Below are 24958 nucleotides of genomic sequence, written 5' to 3' on the forward strand. Positions count from 1 at the left end.
TGTCTGATTCATTCATCCATCCTCCATTCAATGTTCATTCGCCACCACCGTCAAAATAGATTGGACCTCTAGCGCTGTCAATGGCATTGAAATACGAGCATTCACAGCTAGTCCTTGCAGCAGTGGCTCAAGTCTTACACCCGCAACACTGTGGGCTAAGGCCCTTTAAGCAGCCTTGCTGGTTGACCATTGAGAGGACACTACAACTCCTAGCAAAAAGTATGGAATCGAATCACCAGTCTCTGACGAGCACTCACTCAGACATTTTATTATTTAGAACAAACTCAAATAAAAAGCTTGAAAAAAAAATGAATTAGTTCGAAAGTGCAACTCCTTGGCATTTGCAAACACTTAAAGAAATGAATTAAAAAAAACATTGTGGTGGTCAGCAAATGTTACTTTTATAGAGCAAGTGCAGGGAAATAAATAGAGAATCACTCCATTCTGAAGAAAAAAAACATGGAATCACTCCACTTTGAGTAGAAAACACAGACACACCCAGTCAATTTCCTTTCCTTAATTGGGCCCTTACCTTAGATTAGATCTGCTCGTTTGTCAGCAGTTAAAAACAGTGCAGTTATCACACCTTGGAGGGCTGCTGGACCAAGTGGATTCCTCAAGAATCATGGCTCCAACAAGAGACATGTCCCTTGAGACCAGGGAGAGGATTATCAAACTTCTTAAAGAGGGTAACGCTACACGTATGGTTGCCAAATATGTGGGCTGTTCACAGTCAGCTGTATCAAAAATCTGGACCAAGTAAAAACAGCAAGGCAAGTAGGGATGGGAATTGATACGATTTTTAAGATTCCGATTCCATTATCGATATTGCTTAAAGATTCGATTCTTTATCGATCCTCTCATCGATTTTAATTTGGTGAAAAAGAAGAACAGAAACAGAAATAAAAAATCCTCCTTTTTTAAAGGACATGGGAGCTGATAGCCCTCAAAAATAACAATTAAAAAAAACAACAGAACAGTGCGTAGTGCAAATGTGCAAAATTAACTATTCTTTTGCAGAAAAATAAGCATGTCTGCTTTTTCAGGAAGGATACGTGATCTTTCTGGACTTATGATGTCTCCAGCAGTGGAGAACACAGAAGTTACTTGACGAAATTCGTGCTGGTTGGAATTGATAAGAGAATTGTTAGATAAACTGCCAAACGATTCCATGGAATTGAAACACACGGATCCGGTTCTCTATAGGAACCGGTTCTCGATTCCCATCCCTAATGGCAAGGTTGTTAAAGTTAAGCATACTGGTAGACCGAGGAAGACATCCAGACGTTATGACAAACAACTAAAGGCCATTTGTCTTGAAAACAGAAGATGTACAACGACACAAATGAAGAAGAAATGGGAGGAAGCTGGAGTTAAGGTATTTGACAGAACTGCAAAATCGCCTAAAGGAAATGGGATTTTCAAACAGGAAAGCTAAAAGGAAACCATCATTGACACTTAAACAGAAAAGAACAAGACGGCAATGGGCTAAGGAGAAGCAATCGTGGACTGATTGAAATTTCAGACAGCTTTCTTATCCCTTCAATTGAAAATACGTTTGGGGATAATGAAATCATTTTCCAAGACGACAAAGCATCATGCCACAGAGCTAACACTGTTAAAGCATTCCTTGGAGAAAGACTCATCCAGTCAATGTCATGGCCTGCGAATAGCCCAGATCTCAACCCTATTGAAAGCCTGTGGTAGAAATTGAAAAAAAAATGGTCCACAGCAAGTCTCTGACCTGCAAGGATGATCTAGCAACTGCAATCAAAGAGAGTTGGCACCAAATTGATGAAGAACACTGTTTGTCACTCATCAAGTCCATGCCCCAGAGACTGCAAGCTATCATCAAAGCCAGAGGTGGTGCAACTAAACACTAGAGATGTGTTTTGATTGTATTTCTCTGTTGTTTCTTGTGATTCCATATATTTTTCCTCAGAATGGAGTAATTCGATATTTATTTCCCTGCACTTGCTCTATAAAAGTAACATTTACTGACCACCACAATGTTTTTTATTCATTTCTTTTAGTGTTTCTGAATGCTAAAGAGTTGCACTTTTGAACGAATTCATTATTTTTGCAAGCTTTTTATCTGAGTTTGTTCTACATAATAAAATGTCAGAGTAAGTGCTCGTCCGACACTGGTGATTCCATACTTTTTGCTAGGGGTTGTAGTTAAGTCTTTGGAAAAGATGCCTTGTCGGTATGACAAGGTCAAAGATCATTTTCTTGAAAAGGAATGGAGTGTAGAATTTACTTATAAATAAACGGACATATTTTATGATGTAGCTGAAAACGGAGCTTCCCCTCCTTGAAAGACCAGCATCCACCACTGTGCCATACTACAAATCTTATGACCCTTACATCAGAGAAGACTTGATGACTTTTTTTATGTAGGACATCGGTTTGCATGAGTTCAGTTTTTTTCTTCTTCTGCTTTTCTAGCGTGACGTAGAGTTGATAAAGAAGATGTGTGGCAGCACCAGGCTTCTCTTGAATCAGTCCCTGAGCTGTGTTTAGGTCAAAGGAGATGCCCAACCGATGGAGAGTTGGCTGGAGGCGAGTGAAATTATTCAGTCTGGACGTGGAGGTGCTGTGGGCACATTTTTCCAATGCAAAGGATTTGACGTAAAGCAAGCATTTTTGAAAGTTAAATGACATAAATCAACTTACTCTGTTTTCATTAGGTTGCTAACATCATTAAGCATTTGGTATTTATGTAGCACTTCTCCAATTAGGTAACCATTGGAGAAATCCTTCGCAAAGTTCTTTGGTTCTGAAAGGATGAAAACAGGAATACGAAGTCAAAATTACAAAACAGGAGACATGTATTGCAAAACTTCAACATATTTACAACATTTTACCTATGTTATTTGTATTTGACTCGGGTCTTGTTGGGTCTAATCTTACTACTGTACTAAGAAAATAATAAAAGACCTGAGGGAGGACGGAGAGAGGATCAGAACGGAGACAGGGATAAGGTTTTACGCTGTCAGGAGAAAAAGGTTGATGGGAGCTCGTGGCTCTCAACAAGCTTATCTGACTTTCATCCTGAGGAGCGCAGCTTTTATTGACAAGTGAGAAAGTTTCAACATACATGTGTGAGTTTCACCTCTTGAGAAATAGCTGTTATCTTGAGAAAAGAATGCGGGCAGTTATTTGTCTTGTCTCATTGTGTTGAAACTTTATGGTCAGCAATAGAAACCTAAAACAGGAAATCTGCCCCTCTGGGTCATGTTGGTATTTGTCCTTTAGTTGAATGTGACCTTCTGCGACACATTCTTTCTTTTGTAAAGCCTTAAGACTGTTAAATAAGAAAGTAGTTATAGCTAATAGTTTTAAACACACATTATTAACCTTATCATGCAAAAGCATTAGAGCACATCTTACAGGTCTAAACTTCGACAGCCATCTAAAGTTCATCACTAAATCTGGCCAGAATAAGGGGCTTTTGTCCAAATAAGACATGGAAAAACTTATCAGTGCTTTAATTTTTAGTATATTGGACTATTGTAATGGTGTATTTACAGTGGGGCAAATAAGTATTTGGTCAACCACCAATTGTGCAAGTTCTCCTACTTGAAAAGATTAGAGATTCCTGTAATTGTCAGCATAGCCAAACCTCAACCATGAGAGACAGATTGTGGAAAAAAAACTGAAAATCACATTGTTTGAGTTTTAAAGAATTTATTTCCAAATTACAGTGGAAAAGAAGTACTTGGTCACCTACAAACAAGCAAGATTTCTGGCTGTCAAAGAGGTCTAACTTCTTCTAACGAGGTCTAACGAGGCTCCACTCGTTACCTGTAGTAATGGCACCTGTTTTAACTCATTATCGGTATAAAAGACACCTGTCCACAATCTCAATCAGTCACACTCCAAACTCCACTATGGCCAAGACCAAAGAGCTGTCGAAAGACACCAGAGACAAAATTGTAGACCTGCACCAGGCTTGGAAGACTGAATCTGCAATAGGTAAAACGCTTGGTGTAAAGAAATCAGCTGTGGGAGCAATTATTAGAAAATGGGAGACATAAAAGACCACTGATAATCTCCCTCGATCTGGGGCTACATGCAAGATCTCACCCCGTGGCGTCAAAATGATAACAAGAACGGCTAGCAAAAATCCCAGAACCACACCAGGGGGGACCTTGTGAATGACCTACAGAGAGCTGGGACCACAGTAACAAAGGCTACTATCAGTAACACAATGCGCCGCCAGGGACTCAAATCCTGCACTGCCAGACGTGTCCCCCTGCTGAAGAAAGTACACGTCCAGGCCCGTCTGCGGTTCGCTAGACAGCATTTGGATGATCCAGAAGAGGACTGGGAGAATGTGTTATGGTCAGATGAAGCCAAAATAGAACTTTTTGGTAGAAACACAGGTTCTCATGTTTGGAGGAGAAAGAATACTGAATTGCATCCGAAGAACACCATGCCCACTGTGAAGAGAGGGGGTGGAAACATCATGCTTTGGGGCTGTTTTTCTGCAAAGGGACCAGGACGACTGATCTGTGTAAAGGAAAGAATGAATGGGGCCATGTATCAAGAGATTTTGAGTGAAAATCTCCTTCCATCAGTAAGGGCATTGAAGATGAGATGTGGTTGGGTCTTTCAGCATGACAATGATCCCAAACACACAGCCAGGGCAACAAAGGAGTGGCTTCGTGAGAAGCATTTCAAAGTCCTGGAGTGGCCTAGCCAGTTCCCAGATCTCAACCCCATAGAAAATCTGTGGAGTGAGTTGAAAGTCCGTGTTGCCCAATGACAGCCCCAAAACATCACTGCTCTAGAGGAGATCTGCATGGAGGAATGGGCCAAAATACCTGCAACAGTGTGTGAAAAGCTTGTGAAGAGTTACAGAAAACGTTTGGGCTCCGTTATTGCCAACAAAGGGTACATAACAAAGTATTGAGATGAACTTTTGGTATTGACCAAATACTTATTTTCCACCATGATTTGCAAATAAATTATTTAAAAATCAAACAATGTGATTTTCTGGGGTTTTTTTCCACATTCTGTCTCTCATGGTTGAGGTTTACCCATGTTGACAGTTACAGGCCTCTCTAATATTTTCAAGTGGGAGAACTTGCACAATTAGTGGTTGACTAAATACTTATTTGCCCCACTGTACATGTCTTAACAAAAAATCAATCAGGAAGCCGAAAATTATACAGAATGCTGCTGCCAGAGTACTTGCAAATACAAGGAAACTACTGGACCATATTACACCAGTCATGAAATCGTTACAATGACTACCCGGAAGTCAAAGGATAGACTATAAAATACTACAAAACAATTAATGGCCTTGGACCAAAGAAACATGCTTGTTTTGTTTGACCCTAACAAAGCATCTAGGTCATCAGGAACCTGTCTACTCTGTGTTCCCAGAACTAAACAGGGTGAGGCAGCGTTCATTCACCTCTAGAACAAGTTACCTGAAGGTCTGAAGTGTGCTAAAACTGTTAGCTCCTTTAAATCAGGGCTAAAAACGCTATTGTTTACCATAACATATTCTTAACTACCCATATGTTTCAAATTCATGACTTTTGCTTTTCATTCTGTTTTTTTTTTTGTTTCATTTCAATTTCCTGTTTGTTTTAATTGTAATTGACTGTCTTGATGCTTTCATGTGATTTTTATTTATCATTTTATTTGCGTTTTGGAATTTTTATGTGATGTAAAGCACTTGTGTTAAATTGTGCTGTACAAATAAATTTGCCTTGCCTTTTATTACCGTAATTTTTCCACTGTAAGGCGCATCTGACTATAAGTCGCCACCCACCAAATTTGACATGAAAACAGCATTTGTTCATAGTTAAGCCGCACTGGAATATAAACTGCAGCTGTCCTCACTGTATCATGGGATATTTAGACCAAAGATTTTTTTTTTTTTATTATTATTTATTTGACAGCAGCATCATAAGACTGACATAAGACCAAATGAACCCCATGAATGAATCCCATTCATTGCTTCAAGAAACTTCATTTGGCGATCACTGTTCCCTTTGTCCCTTGGGAGAGAAAGTCAAACTCTGCTGCCACCTGCTGTCAACACTGTTGTCGGCCAAGATGCCTCCTAGCATGCACTGCAGTGCAAATTACAATCAAAATTCATGTTTTGTGCTAATAATTTCTTCAGTTACTGTTCTATTTGTTTCATTAATTCCTAGTTATGGTATTTGGTAATATTTTATTTGACAGTTGCACCTTAAAATTGTCATAAGAACATCATAACTATGACAGGACACTTCCATGAGCATTAATGAATGCTTATGACGGCAAAATTATGACGGTCTTATGGCAGTCTTATGATGCCGCTGTCAAATAAAGTGTTACCAATTAACTGAGCCTGAACGATATATCGTTTAAACATCGCCATCGCGATGTGCGCATGCGCGATAGTCCCATCACAAGGACGTGCAATAGTTTTTTTAATATATTTTTTTCCAATCCACAAACCTTTGTTCTGCTTCATTCACTCGCATAGCCTCTCTCACCCTCTCCCTGCTCTTTGTTCGGGCCGTGCACTGGAGTTGCTTTTTAGAGTTTACAATGTTGACAGATGTTTGTGTCTGATCTTGCCAGAGTCACAATCTTCAAACGCGCCGCATGTGTCAATCATCGTTTAGCCTGTTAAACTGCTGCTATGGCAACTCATTGTTTGTAAGTGAGCAGTGGAGTGGCGTGAGTGGACTCACTCAAGAAGCATTTAATAAAGCCAAGCATTTTTCTACTGCAGTAGCATTTTTCTACTGCAGTACTTTATTCTTGTTTAAAAATAATTCGGTGGGACAGTATCATGATTAAAACTTATCATTATTATTACATTTGAAGTGCTTAAAAACCACTTATTAAAATATACATGTTTTTTATTATAATATGTTGGAAAAGGGAGGAAAAAAACATGCCTTATATGTATCTCTTTCCATTGCTAAATATAATATTTTTTGGGAGGGGGGCGGTGCGCTACTTCGCGGTTTTTCACTTATAGCGGCGGGTTCTGGTCCTCATTAACCGTGAAAAACGAGGAATCACTTTACCTTTTTAAAAGAAATTTTTTCAAAAATATATAAAATATTCAGCTACCTATGGAATGGTTATGTTACGTATCGGGAATTCGCAGAGCTGTGCCTATATTAGTAAACTTTAACTACATATTTTGCTTCTCATATTTTCATAACGTGGTCGTCATTTATTGAATTTCGTTTGAGGCAAAATCCATCGGTACACATTCCACTCTCTAAATAAGGGACTTTTCAGAGTAAGTCTGAATGCTTTGTGAAAATGAATTCTTATTTTGTCCACTTTGACTGAAATAAAAGAGCTTCATAACAAGATGCATGTTGTTAGAAAGTACTTCAGTGACAAAAAGACCAATGATTACATGTACCTACAATTAGCATTTAGTATAGAAGAGCTAGCAAACAGGTCACTGTCAGTTCAGTCAAACCTACCGATGACTTTTGACAACCGAACCTCCTCGTTGAGCCAATTGCACAATATATCCGACATATTGCTCTTGTTATTATTTGGTTGACTTTAATTTTAAAAGTTTCTTGACTGCGCACCACTTTTTCGAACGTGAGGCATCTAAAAGACCGTTTACGTCATCGTGTGTCAGTCGACGGCATGTAAACAACCGCGAAGAAACAGTGTTACCATGGTGACATATTTCTTCGATAAAATAAGGTTTATTGTACACTTTTATTTGTAAAACAAATCAAACTAAGTGGGGGGATTGGTGTATATGGAGAAAAATGCGGCTCGTTAAATGAAATGTCGAAGACGGAATCTCGGGTTTGTCGTTGCCATGGCTACGCGACAACGGGTTTGAGCGACCTGTTTACCATCATTGCAACCAATCGAGTCAACAGGAATATGATTATTTTTCAATTGTTTTTTTCCCCCCGGCTATCATCCATTAAGTAAATACTGACGTAGTGGATAATCTTTCCAGTATGAGCTCAACAAAAATCAATAAATACAGCAGTCGACAGACAAAAAGCCAGACAAATTAGCTTTTATTCTTTTTACATGAGTAAGATTCCAGCTTGGTATAAGTGTCGACATAAAGCATTGGGTTCAGAAAGAGTCCACTTTTTCTTATCCTATTCACCTTTCTCTTCAGGAATGACAACCATGAGAATATTCTCGTCAAAATCAAGAGAATTTGAGCCATTTCAACAATCTCAGTATTTACAGGTGCATTCTTAGTCATAATCATGCACAGCATTAGTCAGTGTTAGTTTTAAAGCCATAGGATTTGAAGTGGGTAAAGTATTGCAATTCTGTAACAATGACAGACAGCATGCATTTACAAGGTTGGGACGTAAGGCAGCAAGCGTACTGTACTGATGTCATCTACACAAGCAGTTTTCTGCTTTTATGCAAGACTACGTAAGGATCTGACAATACAATACTGCTTGAAAGCAGACTAAGCTATAATTGGAAGACAATTACAAGCGTCGTCTTTAACAAACATTCATATGTGTTGATTATAGTGTAAACTATATTTCCTGCGTGAGAGTGAGATGATACAGTACATGTACAGCAAATACTTTTAGTGTAAAACAGGGTGCCATAGAATAACATTAAAAAAAAAAAAAAAAAAAAAACATCACCATACCGTCTCATTAGTATTTCAAAGCAGTAAACAATGAGCATCTCGTTTTAAAAATTTCAAAACTATATCCTGTTTCATGATCTCATATCGGCTAGAAGTCATTTGACAATCAGCTGAAGCTTTTTAGATTCGATCCAGTCTATTGATTTCTTGCAAAACATCAGCATCGCTAAACGAAGATTCTTCTCAGTAGTCAAAGCAAAAAGGACTGCCTGAGAATAGACCAGCAAAGTATCCAGTTTCACTCACGTTATTACCACCAATGCCGTCACAGTTGATCAATTTAAGCTTCTCAGAAATAAAAACTAAAAAAGCATATCGGCCTTCAATATCAGCTTACAAAATCAGCTTTAGACATTAGCAATCGTCTTAATTTATTTTTTAATCTGTATCGGGCTTTGAAAATCCCACATCGGTCGACCTTATATTTTCCATGATGCATATTGATTTATGTTTAAAAGCAAGGCAGTTCGTGAAAGGTGACATGATGCAAATAACTGGAAGCATTAAAACATCATCATATAGTGTGATGAAATAACAAAAAACATTGGAAAGCTTCTGAAAATCAAGCAATGTTCCACATGTGACATTACTGTGATTATCCAAAAAGACTGGCCTGTAAATCATTTACAATAAAAATCCTACTACTCCAATGAAACTAGGAGGATAAATGTAAACCATTAAAAGTAACATAGCATTTGTTCACTACATGACGTCGTATTCATGTTCTAGCTTATATCATTAGTGTCATCGTCCAGACAATTCCAGAGAGTAAAATAAATCACCTTCTGATTGTGTCTCAAATTCAACTTATTAAAAAGTGCATAGGGCATCATCTCATGAGAGGGCCACTCAAAAGACAATTAACAGACCATTCCATTCACACCAGACAAAAACAAAACAAACAAAAAAAGTGTTCCCTTGTAGTGTCTCAACAAGTACATACATGTGGAACTGTTTGGCTTTAAAATAACTTTCATTCTCTAATGTTTTTCCATTGAAATCACAAGTAAAAATGAAACTTTTAAAAAATAAAATGCCAACTAAAAGCTGGAACAAGTCAGTGCTTAATGCCCCTAGTCATATAGACAGTCTGTACCATATTTCCTCAAATAGTGGCCTCTGCTCTAATTGCATGTCTTATTTTTTCCCTTTTACATTTAGTACTATGACTATTTGTATACCCACACACACTGCCTGCACAGCACAAGTAGCATCTTTGTAAAGCTGAAATATGCAATGAATTTTAAAGCAAAAGCACTTGTTATGCATTTTAATGCGAAATAATGAGCAAATTAATGCCACGGACTACTACGTGAGGAAATATGTGACTCACACTTGAGTCTTGTGTTCTTTTTTGTTTTTTAAACATTATATTTACCTGCTTTCAAAGAACAAACCGCTACATCAAAATGGTAAACTATGTTTTGGCCTGACAGGTGTAGCTTGCTGCAGTTTTATGCACGTCACTGGTAAACTAATGAGTGTCAAAATGTTAGGGCCACCTGTTGGCCCTGCAGCTTCTAATGAGAGGATGTCACGGTTTTGCAGAGGAAAGCAAGTTGGAGAACCAGCCCGCTGCGGAAGCGGAGAGCGGACGTTTCTCTTCGCCGTGTTCGTCCGATTCACCATCGGGTAGGAGGAACTGAGTGGAAGCTACGGAGGTCGGTGAGCCCAAACAAGGTGCCGGGCGGTCCCGCTCCTCCGCCTCCCCAGGTGAGTCCGAATGCCAAGAGGTTTGGGGTTTATAGCCTCCAGAGCAGGCAGCTTGGGGCTCTGGGGAAGACTGTAGATCCATCGGGCGCGAGGCGTCACTTGATGACATCGCTTGCCTCTGTGGGCGGTAACCCCCTCCGTTCGCAGCCATTTCCACTTCGGAAGAAAGCTGTCGATCTGTCTGGAAGACCAGAGATGATGCTGAAGTTTGGATTCCTGTGTAGGTCACGTCGGTTTGCCCAGAGTCCATCGAAGAAACAGAAGAGTCCGAGGAGTCTGGATAGCGTGGCCTTATGGGCCGCTCGTCAACCATTCGGTTGTAGTAGCGTAATGACGAGGGCTCGTCCGTGTCAGCCGGCTCATCTCCAATCATCTGATCCTCTTCCTCCTCATCTTCTTCGGGAATGACGACCAGCACTTCTTTAAAGGAATCCATTTCGGGCTTTTCTACAACATGCACAGGATTGTGGGGCGATGCACTCACATCTAGCAGGCCCTGTTGGGTTAAATCAATCAATGAGTGACCGTATTGTTAAAAAAATATATATATACTGTAATCACAAATTAGACTCAGACAATCGGAGGTGTCCTGCGAGATTTATAACGTAACTTGACTCAGTAAAGGTTGGGTAACGCGGATTCCATTTGAGTACTTAAAATTTTGGTTGGACATTAAACTCAGACATACCCGTGTCCTGCTCCAGTCATCATTCAGTTTGGGCTGAGGTATGTCAGGATAGAAGGCCGTTTTTACCCTGATGATTAAAAAATGGATATTGTTATCATGGGGCTTGCATTATCAAACTATGGATTTTTTTATCTGACTTCAAAGTATCATTTAGGTAACACACTTAATACATGTTTCAAGAGGCACTGGCTCACCATTTTCGTTTCTTATAGCAAAGGAAGGTGACAATGGCCAGCAGTAATGCAGTAGCTCCAAGAGATGCAAGTATTTCCAGGATGAGCCAATCAGCTGGAAGGCAGAGAACACATATTAGACTTAAACCCAATGGAGAAATGACTGAACATGTGTATTTACTAGGGATGGGACGATACACTTAAACTCACGATACGATGCACTTCGAAATGTAAGGGCCACAATACAATAGTCGCCCAACTGCTTTTGTTTCGACCCGGCCATAAAACAAAGGTAATTAATAGGGCTGTCAAACGATTAAAATTTTTAATCGAGTTAATCACAACTTAAAAATTGATTAATCGTAATTAATCACAATTCAAACCATCTATAAAATATGCCATATTTTTCTGTAAATTATTGTTGGAATGGAAAGATAAGACAAGACACAAGACGGATATATATATATTCAACATACTGTACATAAGTACTGTATTTGTTTATTATAACAATAAATCAACAAGATGGCATTAACATTATTAACATTCTGTTAAAGCGATCCATGGATAGAAAGACTTGTAGTTCTTAAAAGATAAATGTTAGTACAAGTTATAGAAATTTTATATTTAAACCCCTCAATGTTTTCGTTTTAATAAAGTTTGTAAAAATTTTTATCAAAAAATAAACTAGTAGTTCGCCATTGTTGATGTCGATAATACCGTAATTATGGTGCTGAAACCCATAAAATCAGTCGCACCCAAGCGCCAGCAGAGGGTGGCAAGACACCAAAAAACACAAGTAACAAGTGGAAATGACACTTTGCTTTCATTTTAACCTGTTTGAGCGGGGCATGTGTGTTAAATGCGTCAAATATTTTAACGTGATTAATTCAAAAAATTAATTAACGCCCGTTAACATGATAATTTTGACAGCCCAAGTAATTAATAATATTTATTATTCAAAATGTCTGTCATTTTTAGCTTTGAATCATTAATTGATGTCTAATATTTTGTTTAAAAAAACAACTTTAAAAAATTATTCACTCGCTTATTTTAAACTCTTAAACAAATTACGTCACAATGAAAAAAATGATGTCTGTAAAAAACCTCATAACTCTAGCTTAATTGTATTTTTTTTTTGTTACTGTCGCATTTTCTCTGATATGTTAGATGATAAATAATCGATCCAAACAAAGAAAAATTGAATAAAAACCTTTAAAAGGTTAAATATATGAAAAAGAAAATCTCAACCACTCCTTGATGTCTGCGATTTCTGCATCACGACCCTAGTTATATTACCATGTTTCAACCATAAAATCCTCCAAAAATCCAGCTGTGGCCATTAATGGCTGTGTCTTGAAACTCAGTGATACATGCTACATGGAGTTTTTGGATCAAAAGGAGATAAGTACACGATAATATCTCGTTAAAGTCATTGCATCTTTAATTCTATTCTTTTCATGCTCTCACCTCCAGATAGGGTTTCGCTGCTTTCTAATGAAGTATCACACATGCATATCGGGCAATTTTGAAAGTTGGCCAAATTGGGAGTCTCAGAACGGAACTTCAAGTCACCTGAGTGTTTTCCGCCACATGTAATTAAAACTTTTTTGTTACATTTTGTAGATTTCAAGCTGTGAAAGAATGTTATCCAGAGCTAATGAAATCCCACCCCCCAAAAAAGCTGTTTAAAAGCAGACACTGTGGGAAAGCTATTGTTTCTAAATAAAAATTAATAATGAATTATCCTCATAGCTCTTGTTGCATTTTCAGGCTCTCTGCAGGTCTGAAGTTTATGCATTTTCTAAATAAAAGTAACGATTTTGAGACATTTTAACGCGTTAAAGTTATTGGATTTTTAAAATTTTAGACTTTTAAGACCCCGGGAACCCCAGATTTTGTTCACATAGTAACACAAGCACATTCATATTTTCTTAAATAAATAGCCATAGAAGTTTCAACACTGTTGGCTCTTGAACCAAGTGTCTGCAAAGCTTCATTGCTTCAAGAAGCTTCATCTGGCCGCCCATCACTGCTCAATGCTCAGTCTCACTTCCCTTGGAAGCAACAGATAACCTCTGCTGCCACCTGCTGTCAACTTGTTGTTGTCCCAAAATATAGTATTGCAACTCTTACCTCACAGCATGCAATGTGGCACTGAGGCTATGAATAACTGTCAAAGTTCATGTTCTATGCTAAGTACGTCCTCAGATAGTTTTCCAATTGTTCTATTAATTGCTAATTATGCTATTTACTTTGCTGTTATGTGATCATTTTAGTTTTGTTTTGAAACCGTAGGTTTGAATGACGTTTAATTTTATCACGTGTTACTACTTGCCATTCTTCGTGAAGTGGGTGGAAGTTTTTCATTCTACCTACTGATCATTAGCAGGAATTTTTAAACATGATGCATATCATGACGTTTCCTATCGCAATATATTGTCAAACGATGTTTAGTCCCAAATCTATGAAACAGTGACACCTACATATTTAAAACGATATAAATTCTTGGTGACAGCATATTAATAACCTACCTGGATACAAAGTATCGCAATACATAAGATATTGATATATTGACACACTCGTAATATTTACAGGGAGTAAAATATTTGCACATACCAAGCAGCTGCACTGTGATGGAAGTGGTGGCACCTGTGTCCTCGCCTGCTGAGGTGTAAGCTTTGACTGTGAATTTATAGGTGCCCTCAGAGAGACCCTTAACTGTGTACTTCCTGCTGTCTTCTCCCAAAATGTTGGCTACAAGCAAGGGGAAAAGAGGATATAGCAATTTTGCTGCACTATGGAGGAAGCCAGACAGTATTTACCTAATTGCACAAGTTGGGAGTCATTGCTGAGGTAAACGTTGTAGCCGACGATGTACCCTCTCCTGCTGACCTCCGGCATGACTCCCCATGTCAAGAGAATGTCTGAGCCCTGCTGACTGATCGACAAATGGGGGATGGTTCTGGAGGGAGCTTGGGATGGAGAGGGAGTCGTTTTAAATGGAGAGTCTGAAATTTGGAAAAGGAATGCTGCTTGATTGGTAAAAAGGCTTGTGGTACATACCCAGCTCCTGAGTGTAGCCGTACCAACGATGCAGCAGCTCTGAAGAGCAGCTGAACAGGGAGATGTTGTACCTCACACCTGGCTGAAAATTGGCTGTTGAAAAGGTGAGAGATCATTGGCGCTTTTAACAGCTTCAAAAGTTTTCAGCTAACCCTAACCCGTTCACTGCCATTGAAGATCATAGACATTCATAACGTTTTGACAAATAGATTCGAAGTCGTTTGCCATCAATGGTAGCCAAAGAGTGAAATCATAGATTACAGTGCGAAAAAAAATTAATCCAAACTCTTTCCGTTTTTTTTTTTTTTTTTTTTTTTAAACATTGCCAAGACTAAACATGGGGGGCAGGGGGGTAATAGTCAGAGGTAGACAATAAGGGAAATTAGATTAGAAGTTTACCTGGCTCCACTATCAAAACCACTGGCCAAGGTCAACGCGTCAGTTATTGATCCCAATAATCATTTAAAAAAAAAAAAAAAAAAAATTGCTTGAATATCATGAATGACATATTTTTGGGGGGTAGATTCACTGAAAATTGCTGCAAAACGGTGTAAAAATATGAAGGTAGTGCCAATAATCCTATTCCAATTCATATTCCAAATCACATCCATAATCATTTCATAATCACTCCAGTATGGCCAGTTATTAATTTTCAACTTTACGGGGTGCACCAACCTGGAGCGACCCAAAAACACACAAAAAAACATTTTTTCTTTGGCACTCCAGTGGAATTATCCCTTGGTATGGTTGCCATGGCAATAATTTGGAAGTCAAAGCGATAACTAAGGCAATTATGGCTAACGATTTTCCAGCTGGACCACAGGTGTCAAACCTAATCCAGAAAGGGCCAAGTGGGTGCTGGATTTTGTTCCAACCGATACAACGCAGAGAGTTTAACCAATGAACTTCCTGCTGAAACAAGCAACACCTGACAAAGTTTAACTGATTACACATGTAAAAGATCTAATTGGTGAAAAGGTGTCCTCTTCATTGGTTGGAAAGCAAACCTGCACCCACTTGGCCCTTTCTGGAATCTGTTTGACACCTGTGAGCTAGACCGTCCGACCGACCGATATTATTTTTTCTGTAGTCATGCGGCTCAATAATCACGTTATGTTCATACCTTAGGTTTCATACTCGTTAACGTTGATCAGCACACCTCACAGTAAACCTCGTTTTTTTTTGTCATATCGAAGCCAAGCTAATTCTAGCAGTTGCTCCCTTTTCTTTTCATATTCAATTTTGCTTTCCCTCAACTCCAATGACTCTTGAGTGGTTTCTCACCCTCCACCCCCGGTGCTTTGCCGGGTGCCGGGGGTTTCAGAAACATGTCATCTTGTAGTATGACGTTAAGTGGCTAGTGAGATACTGACAGTCAATCAGCAGCAGTAATCAGGTTGCAAGCGTTCACGCGGGAGCAAGCGAGCGGGGGAACAAGGTATGTTTACAAACCACGGAGAGCAACAGCTGGCTGCATAGACTGTAAGGTTGTCTTTGACCAGGATTGCTTACCGTCATCAATACACAGAACCACTGAGTATTAATGTGAAATAAGATCAACTCAATATTTTTACTGGCCTTGGGCAAGTAGTTCATGCTTTCTGGTGGCCCTGACGGTTTTAAAAGTACGTCCGGGCCAACGGGCCATTTATATTGTCGACCCCTGATACGGTCGAGGTTTTTTTTGAGGAGCTATATTCTACGGTAAATCAACTAATTTTCATTCATTGTACATTTACAATGAAATTTTCAGTATAATTGTATTTAAATAACAATACTCCATTAACCTATGCAATAATAAACAAAAAAAAGTTGGGTTACAGGCAAACTGCATCACACGAATGCTGCCGTCAGCCTCAAACATGGATGTTATCGTCACATCCGCTCTGTTTCCCGACTTCTCGAGTTAGACCAGAACATTCTTTCATGACAACGACACAGGTGATGCCTTGGTCGCGTCATTTTTGAATCAGTGAAAATGGGCAGCCCAATAAGAACTTATAAATAAAGCGACAATCTAGCTCAGTGTATCTCAAATGCCAATGACAAAAATAAGAACTAGGAAGTGGTCATGGGCAAACTGCAAGTACAAACTGGATTACTTCTAATTGAATAGTTTAACCTTGGTAGTTTATAATAATAACAATAAAGCCTAATCAATTCGGATAAATTTGAAGCTTAACCCCAGAAGAGGGCTGTAACAGCACAATAAACCTAATATACAAAAAAACAAGATGGGATTTAAAAAAAAAACAACAACAAACAATTACTAATGCTTGTAAAATTAATCATGGTTTGACTTACCTGACGAAATAGAGGCATTTGTGCTGCCAATTGGTAGTTTGACCCACTCCACAGAGCAGTCTCGCTGGCAGAGTGCATTGTGCCATTCGATGACATAACCGCAGCTTGAGTTGGTTTCGTCCTGCCAGATCAGGTGAAAACCTCTGTCTGTGTAATTCACTCTGGTTTCAACGATGGGAGTCTTGTCTGAGGAAAAATACATTTTTGAAAAAGTAAATACAATATTGTTAAGAAAATATAAGAGTATTGAAGCAACAGTTGTTTCAAAATATAAGGAACAACTATGAGTAACGGTAGTTTTACCATAACCACAATTGTTTGAGAGTAGTCCAAAAAAACAATTGAAAGTGTAGTCACAACCAATTCCTCCAATGATAAAAACAAAAGACAGTATGTTTGCTGTCCATAATTCTTTTATAATGTAATAATAATATTGTAGGATTATCTGCTTTGAACCAAAAAATAAGTGAATTCAGTATATCAGAATACTTTGGAATTTTCATCACTCTTTTCAACAAGAAATTTCTTTCGTAATAAGTGGCAATTTTTTCCCATTGAGGCGTGTCTTAACCTGAAAATTCTGTATGTAGAGACACTAGTAAGGAGAGGTACCACTGTATTGTCACACTCCTACTGTACACCACATACCTTCGACACGTAGAGGTATAATGACACTTGTGGGCAACGAGCCTCCAGCAGCATTCTTGGCAATAACAGTTGCCATAATCTGGTTGTCACTGGTGAAGGCCGACATTTGGGTGAGGTTGACTGACAGCGTGAAAGAATCGGGGGTCAGAGTTTCAGTGTGCTGCAGGTTCTCCTCAGGGCTCCAGACCGTCACCTCATAAGACGTGATCTGACCGTGGCTTTGTCGAGCTGTCAGGGGCTAGGAAAAGCGTTAGGAAGAGAGACTGAAGTTAACTTCCCGAGTCAGACGTTTTTTTTCCAAGATAGAATCCAAGTTTACCTGCTGCAGGAATAGTAGTGCTTGTATGTATGTTTCAGTGAATTTTGAAAGCTTGTTACAAAAGTGTGCCAACACACATTTAACATCGAAATAGTGAATTTAGACATTAGAATTTTGAAACCGCCAAGGCTACTTTTTATTTCATTTGCACATGACTGTCTCAGGATCTGTTGTGTTACCTAATACGGTAATTCTGCTCATTTCTGTCCCATTTAACGAGAACATTTTGCATTTTAATAGCACGTTCAGCCAAAAATACTTGATTTAAAAAGGTCACAATAGATATACCATTACTGTGAATGGATTTCATAAATCACATTGCTCAGCACTAACCTTTATTATATTATTCTATATTTAAATAGATTTGTTAAAAAAAAAAGTTTTTTTTCTCTCTTGATACATTGCTAAGGTATCGTATCAGAACTCTGCATCGGCAGGTCCTCAAAATTAGCAACTAGGACGCAAAAATAAGTGATCAACCCTAAGAACGAAATTGTTAAAGCGATTGGTCAAGAAATGGCCTCCAAATTTGGTAATAACATGAAAAAAAAAAAATCTGACACAAATCAAATTTCCCTTTTAACCATCAGGCGTCGCCATTGCCACAGGAACCAAACACTTATCATTACAACCAGTCCCCATGGATTTAAATAACAACCTTAGATTTTTGGATAAACTATAGACCCTACTCACCTACGTCACAAAATGACGTGTCGCTGTATCCGGCCGCCATATTGTACCTATTTTTTAGACCTATTCTCATTGTTTTCAATTAGTCGTGCAAGTTATAGAGCAATTCATGGAAGCCCCGGTGTTATCTGACGCTGTAAACTCATTGGATGCGTTGCATAGAAGGCGTTACGTGGAAAAGCTTCAGTTTATCCATTCGCCAGATCCGTATTTGATGCCTAAATCGATGTTTTTCGACCCGCTGTCTTCGCCATCTTTGCCTGACCCTGATATTTACAACTATCTTGTCCACACAAAATCAGCCTATTCTCATGAAAGTTTAGTTAAGAAAAACTTTAAGAGCTTGGAGGCTTATAAATGCTACGTTGCTGGTTGGGTGAAACAGGTCCTCGTACACGAAAATTTGGCAGGAATCTTGTGCTCGGAAGGTGAGTTACGAAATTTTCAATTCAAAATCTTTTGTTCTTGCTAACATCCACTGTCAAGTCTAATGTATTTCATGTCATTTGTCAATGGAGCTAGGGCTTTTAATGTTTATATGGTTTAGCGATAGCACTCTCACTACATACATATATAATATGTAATAAATATGAAGTGCGATAGCACTACTCCAGATTGTCCCTAGTTGTAAGACGTGTGTAAGACACGTGACGTCACAACCACGCCTCCGCGCCATATTGTCCGTCTACTCGTCGCGTTGATGCATTACCGCTACGTAAATTCCTCCTATTATGGCGTGTTTTTCTGCTCGTTAACATTAATAATCAAAATGGTGAAGGTGTGTGTGGCGGTTGGTTGCAATAACAGAGAAGACAGACGGAGAGACTTGAAGTTCTACCGTTTTCCGAGAGACCCGGAGAGGAGAGCGAGATGGACTGCTGCAATTCGACGAGAAAACTGGGCTCCAAACGATTACCATGGATTATGTAGTAGTCATTTTATATCTGGTAAGATGCATTTAATATATATTTAGAGGGTTTTGGGCTGACAACCACAATTAAGATCATTGCGAGGCTAATCGCCGACAACATACAGTTTCAAATTCAAGATGCTTATTTCTGCCACCATCATTATATTTTGAATATTATTTAGCTGATACCAAGTGAAAGAAGCTGGCCTCGTCTACGGATCATCAGTTAAACAGGTGTGTCCAAACCTTTTGCAAAGGGGGCCAGATTTGGTGTGGTAAAAATGTGGGGGGCTACCTTGGCTGATTTACATAGAACAATATATTTAAACAAATTTTAGCAAGCCCTTCTGTGTGTCACATTTGCTTTATTATTTTTTTTAATTCATAATTTCAACAATCTCGTCTTTGTGGCGTTCTCTTTCGACACTCGGGCTCTTGCGAAATACTGCTGCTGTGAAATTAAACTAGCTTCAAGTTGCTATAATTTCTCGCTGCGTATCTTCCCTGTAATGTTGTCGTACATGCCAGCGTGTCTTGTTCGGTAATTATCGGTATTATCATTATCGCGTCACATCGAACTCTTTGAAAACAGCGACTGTCTCTTTTCAAATGAGGCAGACACAGTTGTTGCGTGTTTTATTGAAGAAATAGTCCAATATCCACCTATCCTTGAAGCGTCAGCTATCGCAGTCAACTTTTTTTTTTTTTTTTTTTTTTGATTGTCGCCATTTTAGAAATCACACAGGGTAATGCTGCTTAGAGTGCTGCTCTTAATGTTTTTCAAAGTTACGTGAGAATAGGCCGAGTTTCTGTGGAAAAGATAGTTGTAGATATCAGGGTAGCAGAGGCAGAGAGGGCGAAGACATCGGGTCGAAAAATATCGTTTTAGGCATCAAATATGGATCTGGCGAATGGATAGACTGAAGCTTTTCCACATAACGCCTTTTATGCAACGCATCCAATGAATTTACAGCGTCTGAAAGCAACGGGGCTTCCATGAATTGCACTATAAATTGCACAACAAATTGAAACCATTGAGAATACGGATAAACAAAGACGGACAATATGGCGGCCGGATACAGCGACACGTCATTCTGTGACGTTGGTGAGTAGGGTCTATTGACCGTTTTGCAAACTACGCCTCCTAAACGGCAATCGACCAACCATACGTCCTAGAGACGGTTGTTAAGCGAGCAAGCTTCCGGATGCCCTACTGCCTAATGGATTGATTTGGTGGTTTTGAGATCGCCAAATCTTTACAGAAGACGAAAAGGCTCAAAAAGATGCGGCGATCCAAAACAACGAAGTGATGCGCCTATGGAATATCTAAATCAGACATGAAGTACCCCAGAAGTATATCAGTATAAATGCGGTTCTTTCCCTTCCCAAAGCCAAAAAAAAACAACTGGATTTCAATGGATGAAGAAGTCAGGATGTACAGCGTCCCTCCCAGTGTTTACCTTAGGCTACGTCTACACTAGGATGGATAATGGCCTGAAATGTGTAATTCGTTGGACTATATGGCATGTTGCCTACACTAGTATGCCTATTATCCGGATTAGTTGTTAGACGGATAATATAGGCGGGTAATGTTACCCCCTGCTTAATATGGACTGCTATCTCGGTACAACAATCGGATACTAAGGAAGTGACGTCATGCCGTCGCCATTTTTAGTGCGGCATGACGGCATCATAAACAAAGGAGGCGGAAGATCACGACGTGGCATTTCTACTTCTCTTTTCCATACATTCTTCTTGAACCTTCAAACTACGTCTCAATAATATGCTTCAATTCAGTCCCCATTTGTGGTCCTCCCATTGCGGATGACGCAGAGATGAGCATTTTTTAAAGAGCTCGTCTCCCACCTGAAGTCTCCGATCAGCTATCTGCGGGGCTGGCCCCTCCAAACTCAATGCCGACCAAACATGAGTATATAAAAATGCGTAGAGGAAAATTAAACCCTTACAAGTGAACTGCGTGGTACCCCCAGTCAAAGAGGCACACAATCAGTTTTTTTCCATGACATTTCTGTCAAAACTGTCGCCGCTTCTAGGATCGCCGCTGTTATGCACAAGCACTCCTGGTTACGGCTTCCAGAAAATATATGCAGCGCCACACCATATGCTTCCATTTGTTATTTTCCAAGTGGTGAGAGCGCAACTGAGCATCGATTGTAACATCCCAAGTAAAGATGTCATGCTTTCGTTGTTTTCTATAGTTTTATTTCAATCACAACTCGGCGACTACTCGTAAAAGCAGAGCGTGCTCTCTCTTCACGCTCGCTCCTGCGTGATGCGTTCAACTGCGTTCACACACACACATAAAAAAAAAACCCTGATCACAAAATAATTGCAGTCTCGAAGGTGTAGTAATTTTGAAACTAGCCGCCGGCGAGTAATGAGTTTCCGGTTCAAAGGTAACGTAACATATTGGCTGCTCCTTTCTACGCATGGGTAGTTTGCGCACATTGTATAAAACCTTTTGCCTCAATCTGGAGGATGTCGCACTGGTATTGCAAAAAAATCACTTAAAATACTCAGGTATATACGTCTACCCGCAATAACTGTGACGAAGCTTGTTGGCTTAGCAACCGTAACTAAGGGTGGGGCAGATCTTCTGCAAAAGATCCATTGCTACAGTATGGCCGCAAATCAGCAAAAAGCAGTAGAAATATCACAGCTTGCCTAGGAAAACCAACAGAGTAAATATTTATACAACACACCATCATGAGAAAACTTTGAATATATGCAATAATATGAATGCATAAATGACACAAGCACACCCCACACACAATTACCTTCCAAATGATCTGACCAGTGTTGTCATCGTTGATATGCATCCAAACATCAGGTGGATCTGGAACTATGATGAAGATTTTAATAATAGTAACAATAATAATTGTTGTCATGAAACAAGGCTTTTCAAACTTTGTGGTTTCCACACTAGACTTCCTTACCATCAATATTTGTTTTGATGGAAAGGGGCTCGCTCCAGTTTCCCCACTTCCAGAAATTCTGCTGGGCACCGCAGCGGACTTTCACATTGTAATCCTCATCAGGATGGAGCTCCAAAAGCTGCACTGACCTTAGTCCAGCACCTGTGAAGGTGCGCTAAACATATTCAACAAAATGTTTAATGTGAGAAAACATAGTTGAATATGAAAATAAAGAATACAGTGGTACCTCAAGGTATGAAATGGATTCGTTTCAAAGTGGCTTTAATATCATGATTTCATCAATATCACCTAATTCGTTCCAAACACTACCATGAACACAATATTTAAGTTTATAATGAGGGTAAAACAAGATTGAAATACCGTTAATAATTGTAATCTATAATAAAACATATGGCCCAAAAAAAAAAAAAAGAAGAAGAAAAAATGTGAAACCATACCTTTCGAGTGAGGCAATGCTTATACTGTATGTTGGTGCAAGCAGCTAAGAGCACGTAGAAGCACATATTTACGCACACGAGGAAGACCGCATTTACGCACGCAAAGTCATGTAGCCCCTTGTAAAACATCTACAGAGGCAACGCCTGTATGTACCATGTTTTATATTGTTTGCTGTGTATTTTAATTCGTCATCGGAAATTTAAAGCGAGTTATGTCTTGTTTTGGACGATGTGCGGATGTTAGCTAACATGCTAACCGTTTGTATAGGTGTTATTGCTTTATCAGCAGCTAATTATAATCACGGATTTACTTTGCTGTCAATATGTCTGTCATTGAGAACGAGAAAGATTTCTTTCATTTTTAGTTTCTCTCCGCAACATGTTGATGTCAGGAACAGCTCAATAAATGCAGCAACTTCTGGCATCATCCTTGCGGAGTTTAGCTCGCTGTCTAGCTAAGACTGAGCACTGATGTCTTAGCGAGGACAGTACAGGCGCATTTATGGCATGACTTAAAAAAATAAATAAATACAAATTATAGTACATATCATCTTTCATAAACTGAATATTTTTTGTAATATGAAGCAAAATAAGTTTCGAAAGATCTTTCGTAAAATGCATTATTTGTTTACCGACGCGTTCGTTATCTTAAGGTACCACTGCAGTTTTCTCATGTGTGCACAATGAAAGTAACTGACCTTTGTTCCGTTGCCCTGATTGCTGAGGTCGACCTGGCAGGCAAGTGCGAGGGAGTCATAACTGCCATATTCCCACGTCCACAGCAAAGTGGCATTCCAAGCATTGACCACCGCACTCAGGTTTGAAGGTGGCACTGGGCGCACTGGGATAGAAAAAATACATATACAGGGTGTTCCAAAATGTTTGACCCCATTTCGTAAGCCAATAATTTTGACAATTTTCGTTGGAATGACCTCAAATTTTCACAACTTGTGTAGAAACGGTTCAAGTTTTTGTGTGTAACGTTTAAAATGTATATCTTTTCAGGTTAAGAAATGCCGTACACTTCAAAAGAAAAGGCATTTTGCGTGTTAGAGTATGCTCGGACTCAGTCACCAAAGACAGTGCAACGTGCCTTCACAAATTTTGCAAAGAATGGACCAACTAAACAAGAGAATTACAGCTGCACTGGAAACTGTTACCAAAGACATGCTATAGCGAGTTTGACACAAGCTCGAATGCCGACTCGACGTGTGCAGAGTCACAGGCGGGGCTCATATTGAACATTTATGAAAATCTGTCATAGAACCAAAAAATATTTGTACTTTTCTTTGTAAATTTAACCATTAAAACTTATGACCTTCAACATAAAGTGTATTTAGTTTCATTAAGATCCATCAAGTAGTTTCGAGGTTTGGGCAATTTGAATGGGGTCAACCATTTTGGAACACCCTGTATTTATGGGAGACGTGGAGAATAAATACTGAAAATGAATTTCATCTTTGAATTTCCAACAGTCAGAAAAGTTTTTTTTGTTAAAGATGACAATAACAATAACATTTTGTTGATGACCACATTTTTCGTGATAATGACGATTTATAAATGACTGCAACATGACTAGACGATGGCCAATTTTCATCTGACGATGGGAGGATGAGACGAAATGTGACATGGTTTTTGTATTATGTTCACAATGTGTGACATTTGCTTAATGTCATTGTAGTTATTCAGCCTACATCCTCGTCGTATTTGATGTGTCACTCAATTGACATGCTGCGCCCCCTCCCACCCCAAAATTACCGGTGTCCTTCAAGCTATGCTTTGATCCAGGCTTACTTGTTTTGAAACACATGGTAAGATTTGCTTATCTTGGCATGAGAGAACATGCTATGTTGCTTTAGCCTTCAAAGGTCTGTGCTTTACTGATCATTACACTATGACTATAACTCATAGAGTTAGCATTGCATTTGCGTTAGCATTAGCATTAGCTTCAGCGTGGCGAGCGTACTCCTTAAGTTTACAGTTGGTGGCATCCACGTCGGAATAATTAATTGAAAACACTACCGTTTTTCTGCTGTGTGTGCATTATCATAGGAAGAATTGCTGCGTTCTATCGTTTGGACATAATTTGGTAGCAGTTTACACCTCGTTTTTAATAATAGTAGGCTAGTAGTGTAGACCGACCTGCTCCTGATTTAGTGCTAGTATGAACCTGCTTTTGATTATGATAGTTTGCATACATTTTTCAAAACGTATGTTGTATTCTATTACTGATAAACAATGTTGTTCATTCCAAATTGTTCGAAAAAAGATGCGAACGAAAAGGTCTTGAGTTTTCATTGACTAAAATGAGACAAAGACTAACCCATTTTGAAATGACTAAAATATGACTAAGAACGAAGACTACGGTAATAAGTATTTCCGTCCAAACGACTAAGACAAAAATTACCGTATTGGCCCGAATAT

General features: G+C 39.0%; 2 protein-coding genes across 5 annotated transcripts in view; both read right to left on the bottom strand.

Moving 5' to 3' along the window:
• Positions 1-7822, bottom strand: part of spef2 (sperm flagellar 2) — a 60701-nt gene extending 52879 nt beyond the window's left edge. For all 3 annotated transcript variants that reach the window (XM_057831569.1, XM_057831570.1, XM_057831568.1), the window contains exons 1-3: positions 7461-7822; positions 2677-2779; positions 2368-2596 (exon numbers count right to left, since the gene is read on the bottom strand). In XM_057831569.1, coding sequence (XP_057687552.1) covers positions 2368-2596; positions 2677-2779; positions 7461-7518 — 390 coding nt within the window. In that variant the 5' untranslated portion in view covers positions 7519-7822. The remainder of the gene's footprint in view (positions 1-2367; positions 2597-2676; positions 2780-7460) is intronic.
• Positions 7823-7998: 176 nt separating this feature from the next.
• Positions 7999-24958, bottom strand: part of lifra (LIF receptor subunit alpha a) — a 33438-nt gene continuing 16478 nt past the window's right edge. For both annotated transcript variants that reach the window (XM_057831573.1, XM_057831574.1), the window contains exons 8-18: positions 23233-23375; positions 22098-22251; positions 21939-22003; positions 17222-17459; positions 16574-16759; positions 14270-14362; positions 14029-14178; positions 13823-13960; positions 11228-11321; positions 11034-11100; positions 7999-10841 (exon numbers count right to left, since the gene is read on the bottom strand). In XM_057831573.1, coding sequence (XP_057687556.1) covers positions 10167-10841; positions 11034-11100; positions 11228-11321; positions 13823-13960; positions 14029-14178; positions 14270-14362; positions 16574-16759; positions 17222-17459; positions 21939-22003; positions 22098-22251; positions 23233-23375 — 2003 coding nt within the window. In that variant the 3' untranslated portion in view covers positions 7999-10166. The remainder of the gene's footprint in view (positions 10842-11033; positions 11101-11227; positions 11322-13822; positions 13961-14028; positions 14179-14269; positions 14363-16573; positions 16760-17221; positions 17460-21938; positions 22004-22097; positions 22252-23232; positions 23376-24958) is intronic.

The sequence above is a fragment of the Corythoichthys intestinalis genome, chromosome 3 (assembly GCF_030265065.1).
Source record: "Corythoichthys intestinalis isolate RoL2023-P3 chromosome 3, ASM3026506v1, whole genome shotgun sequence".
Lineage (NCBI taxonomy): Eukaryota > Metazoa > Chordata > Actinopteri > Syngnathiformes > Syngnathidae > Corythoichthys > Corythoichthys intestinalis.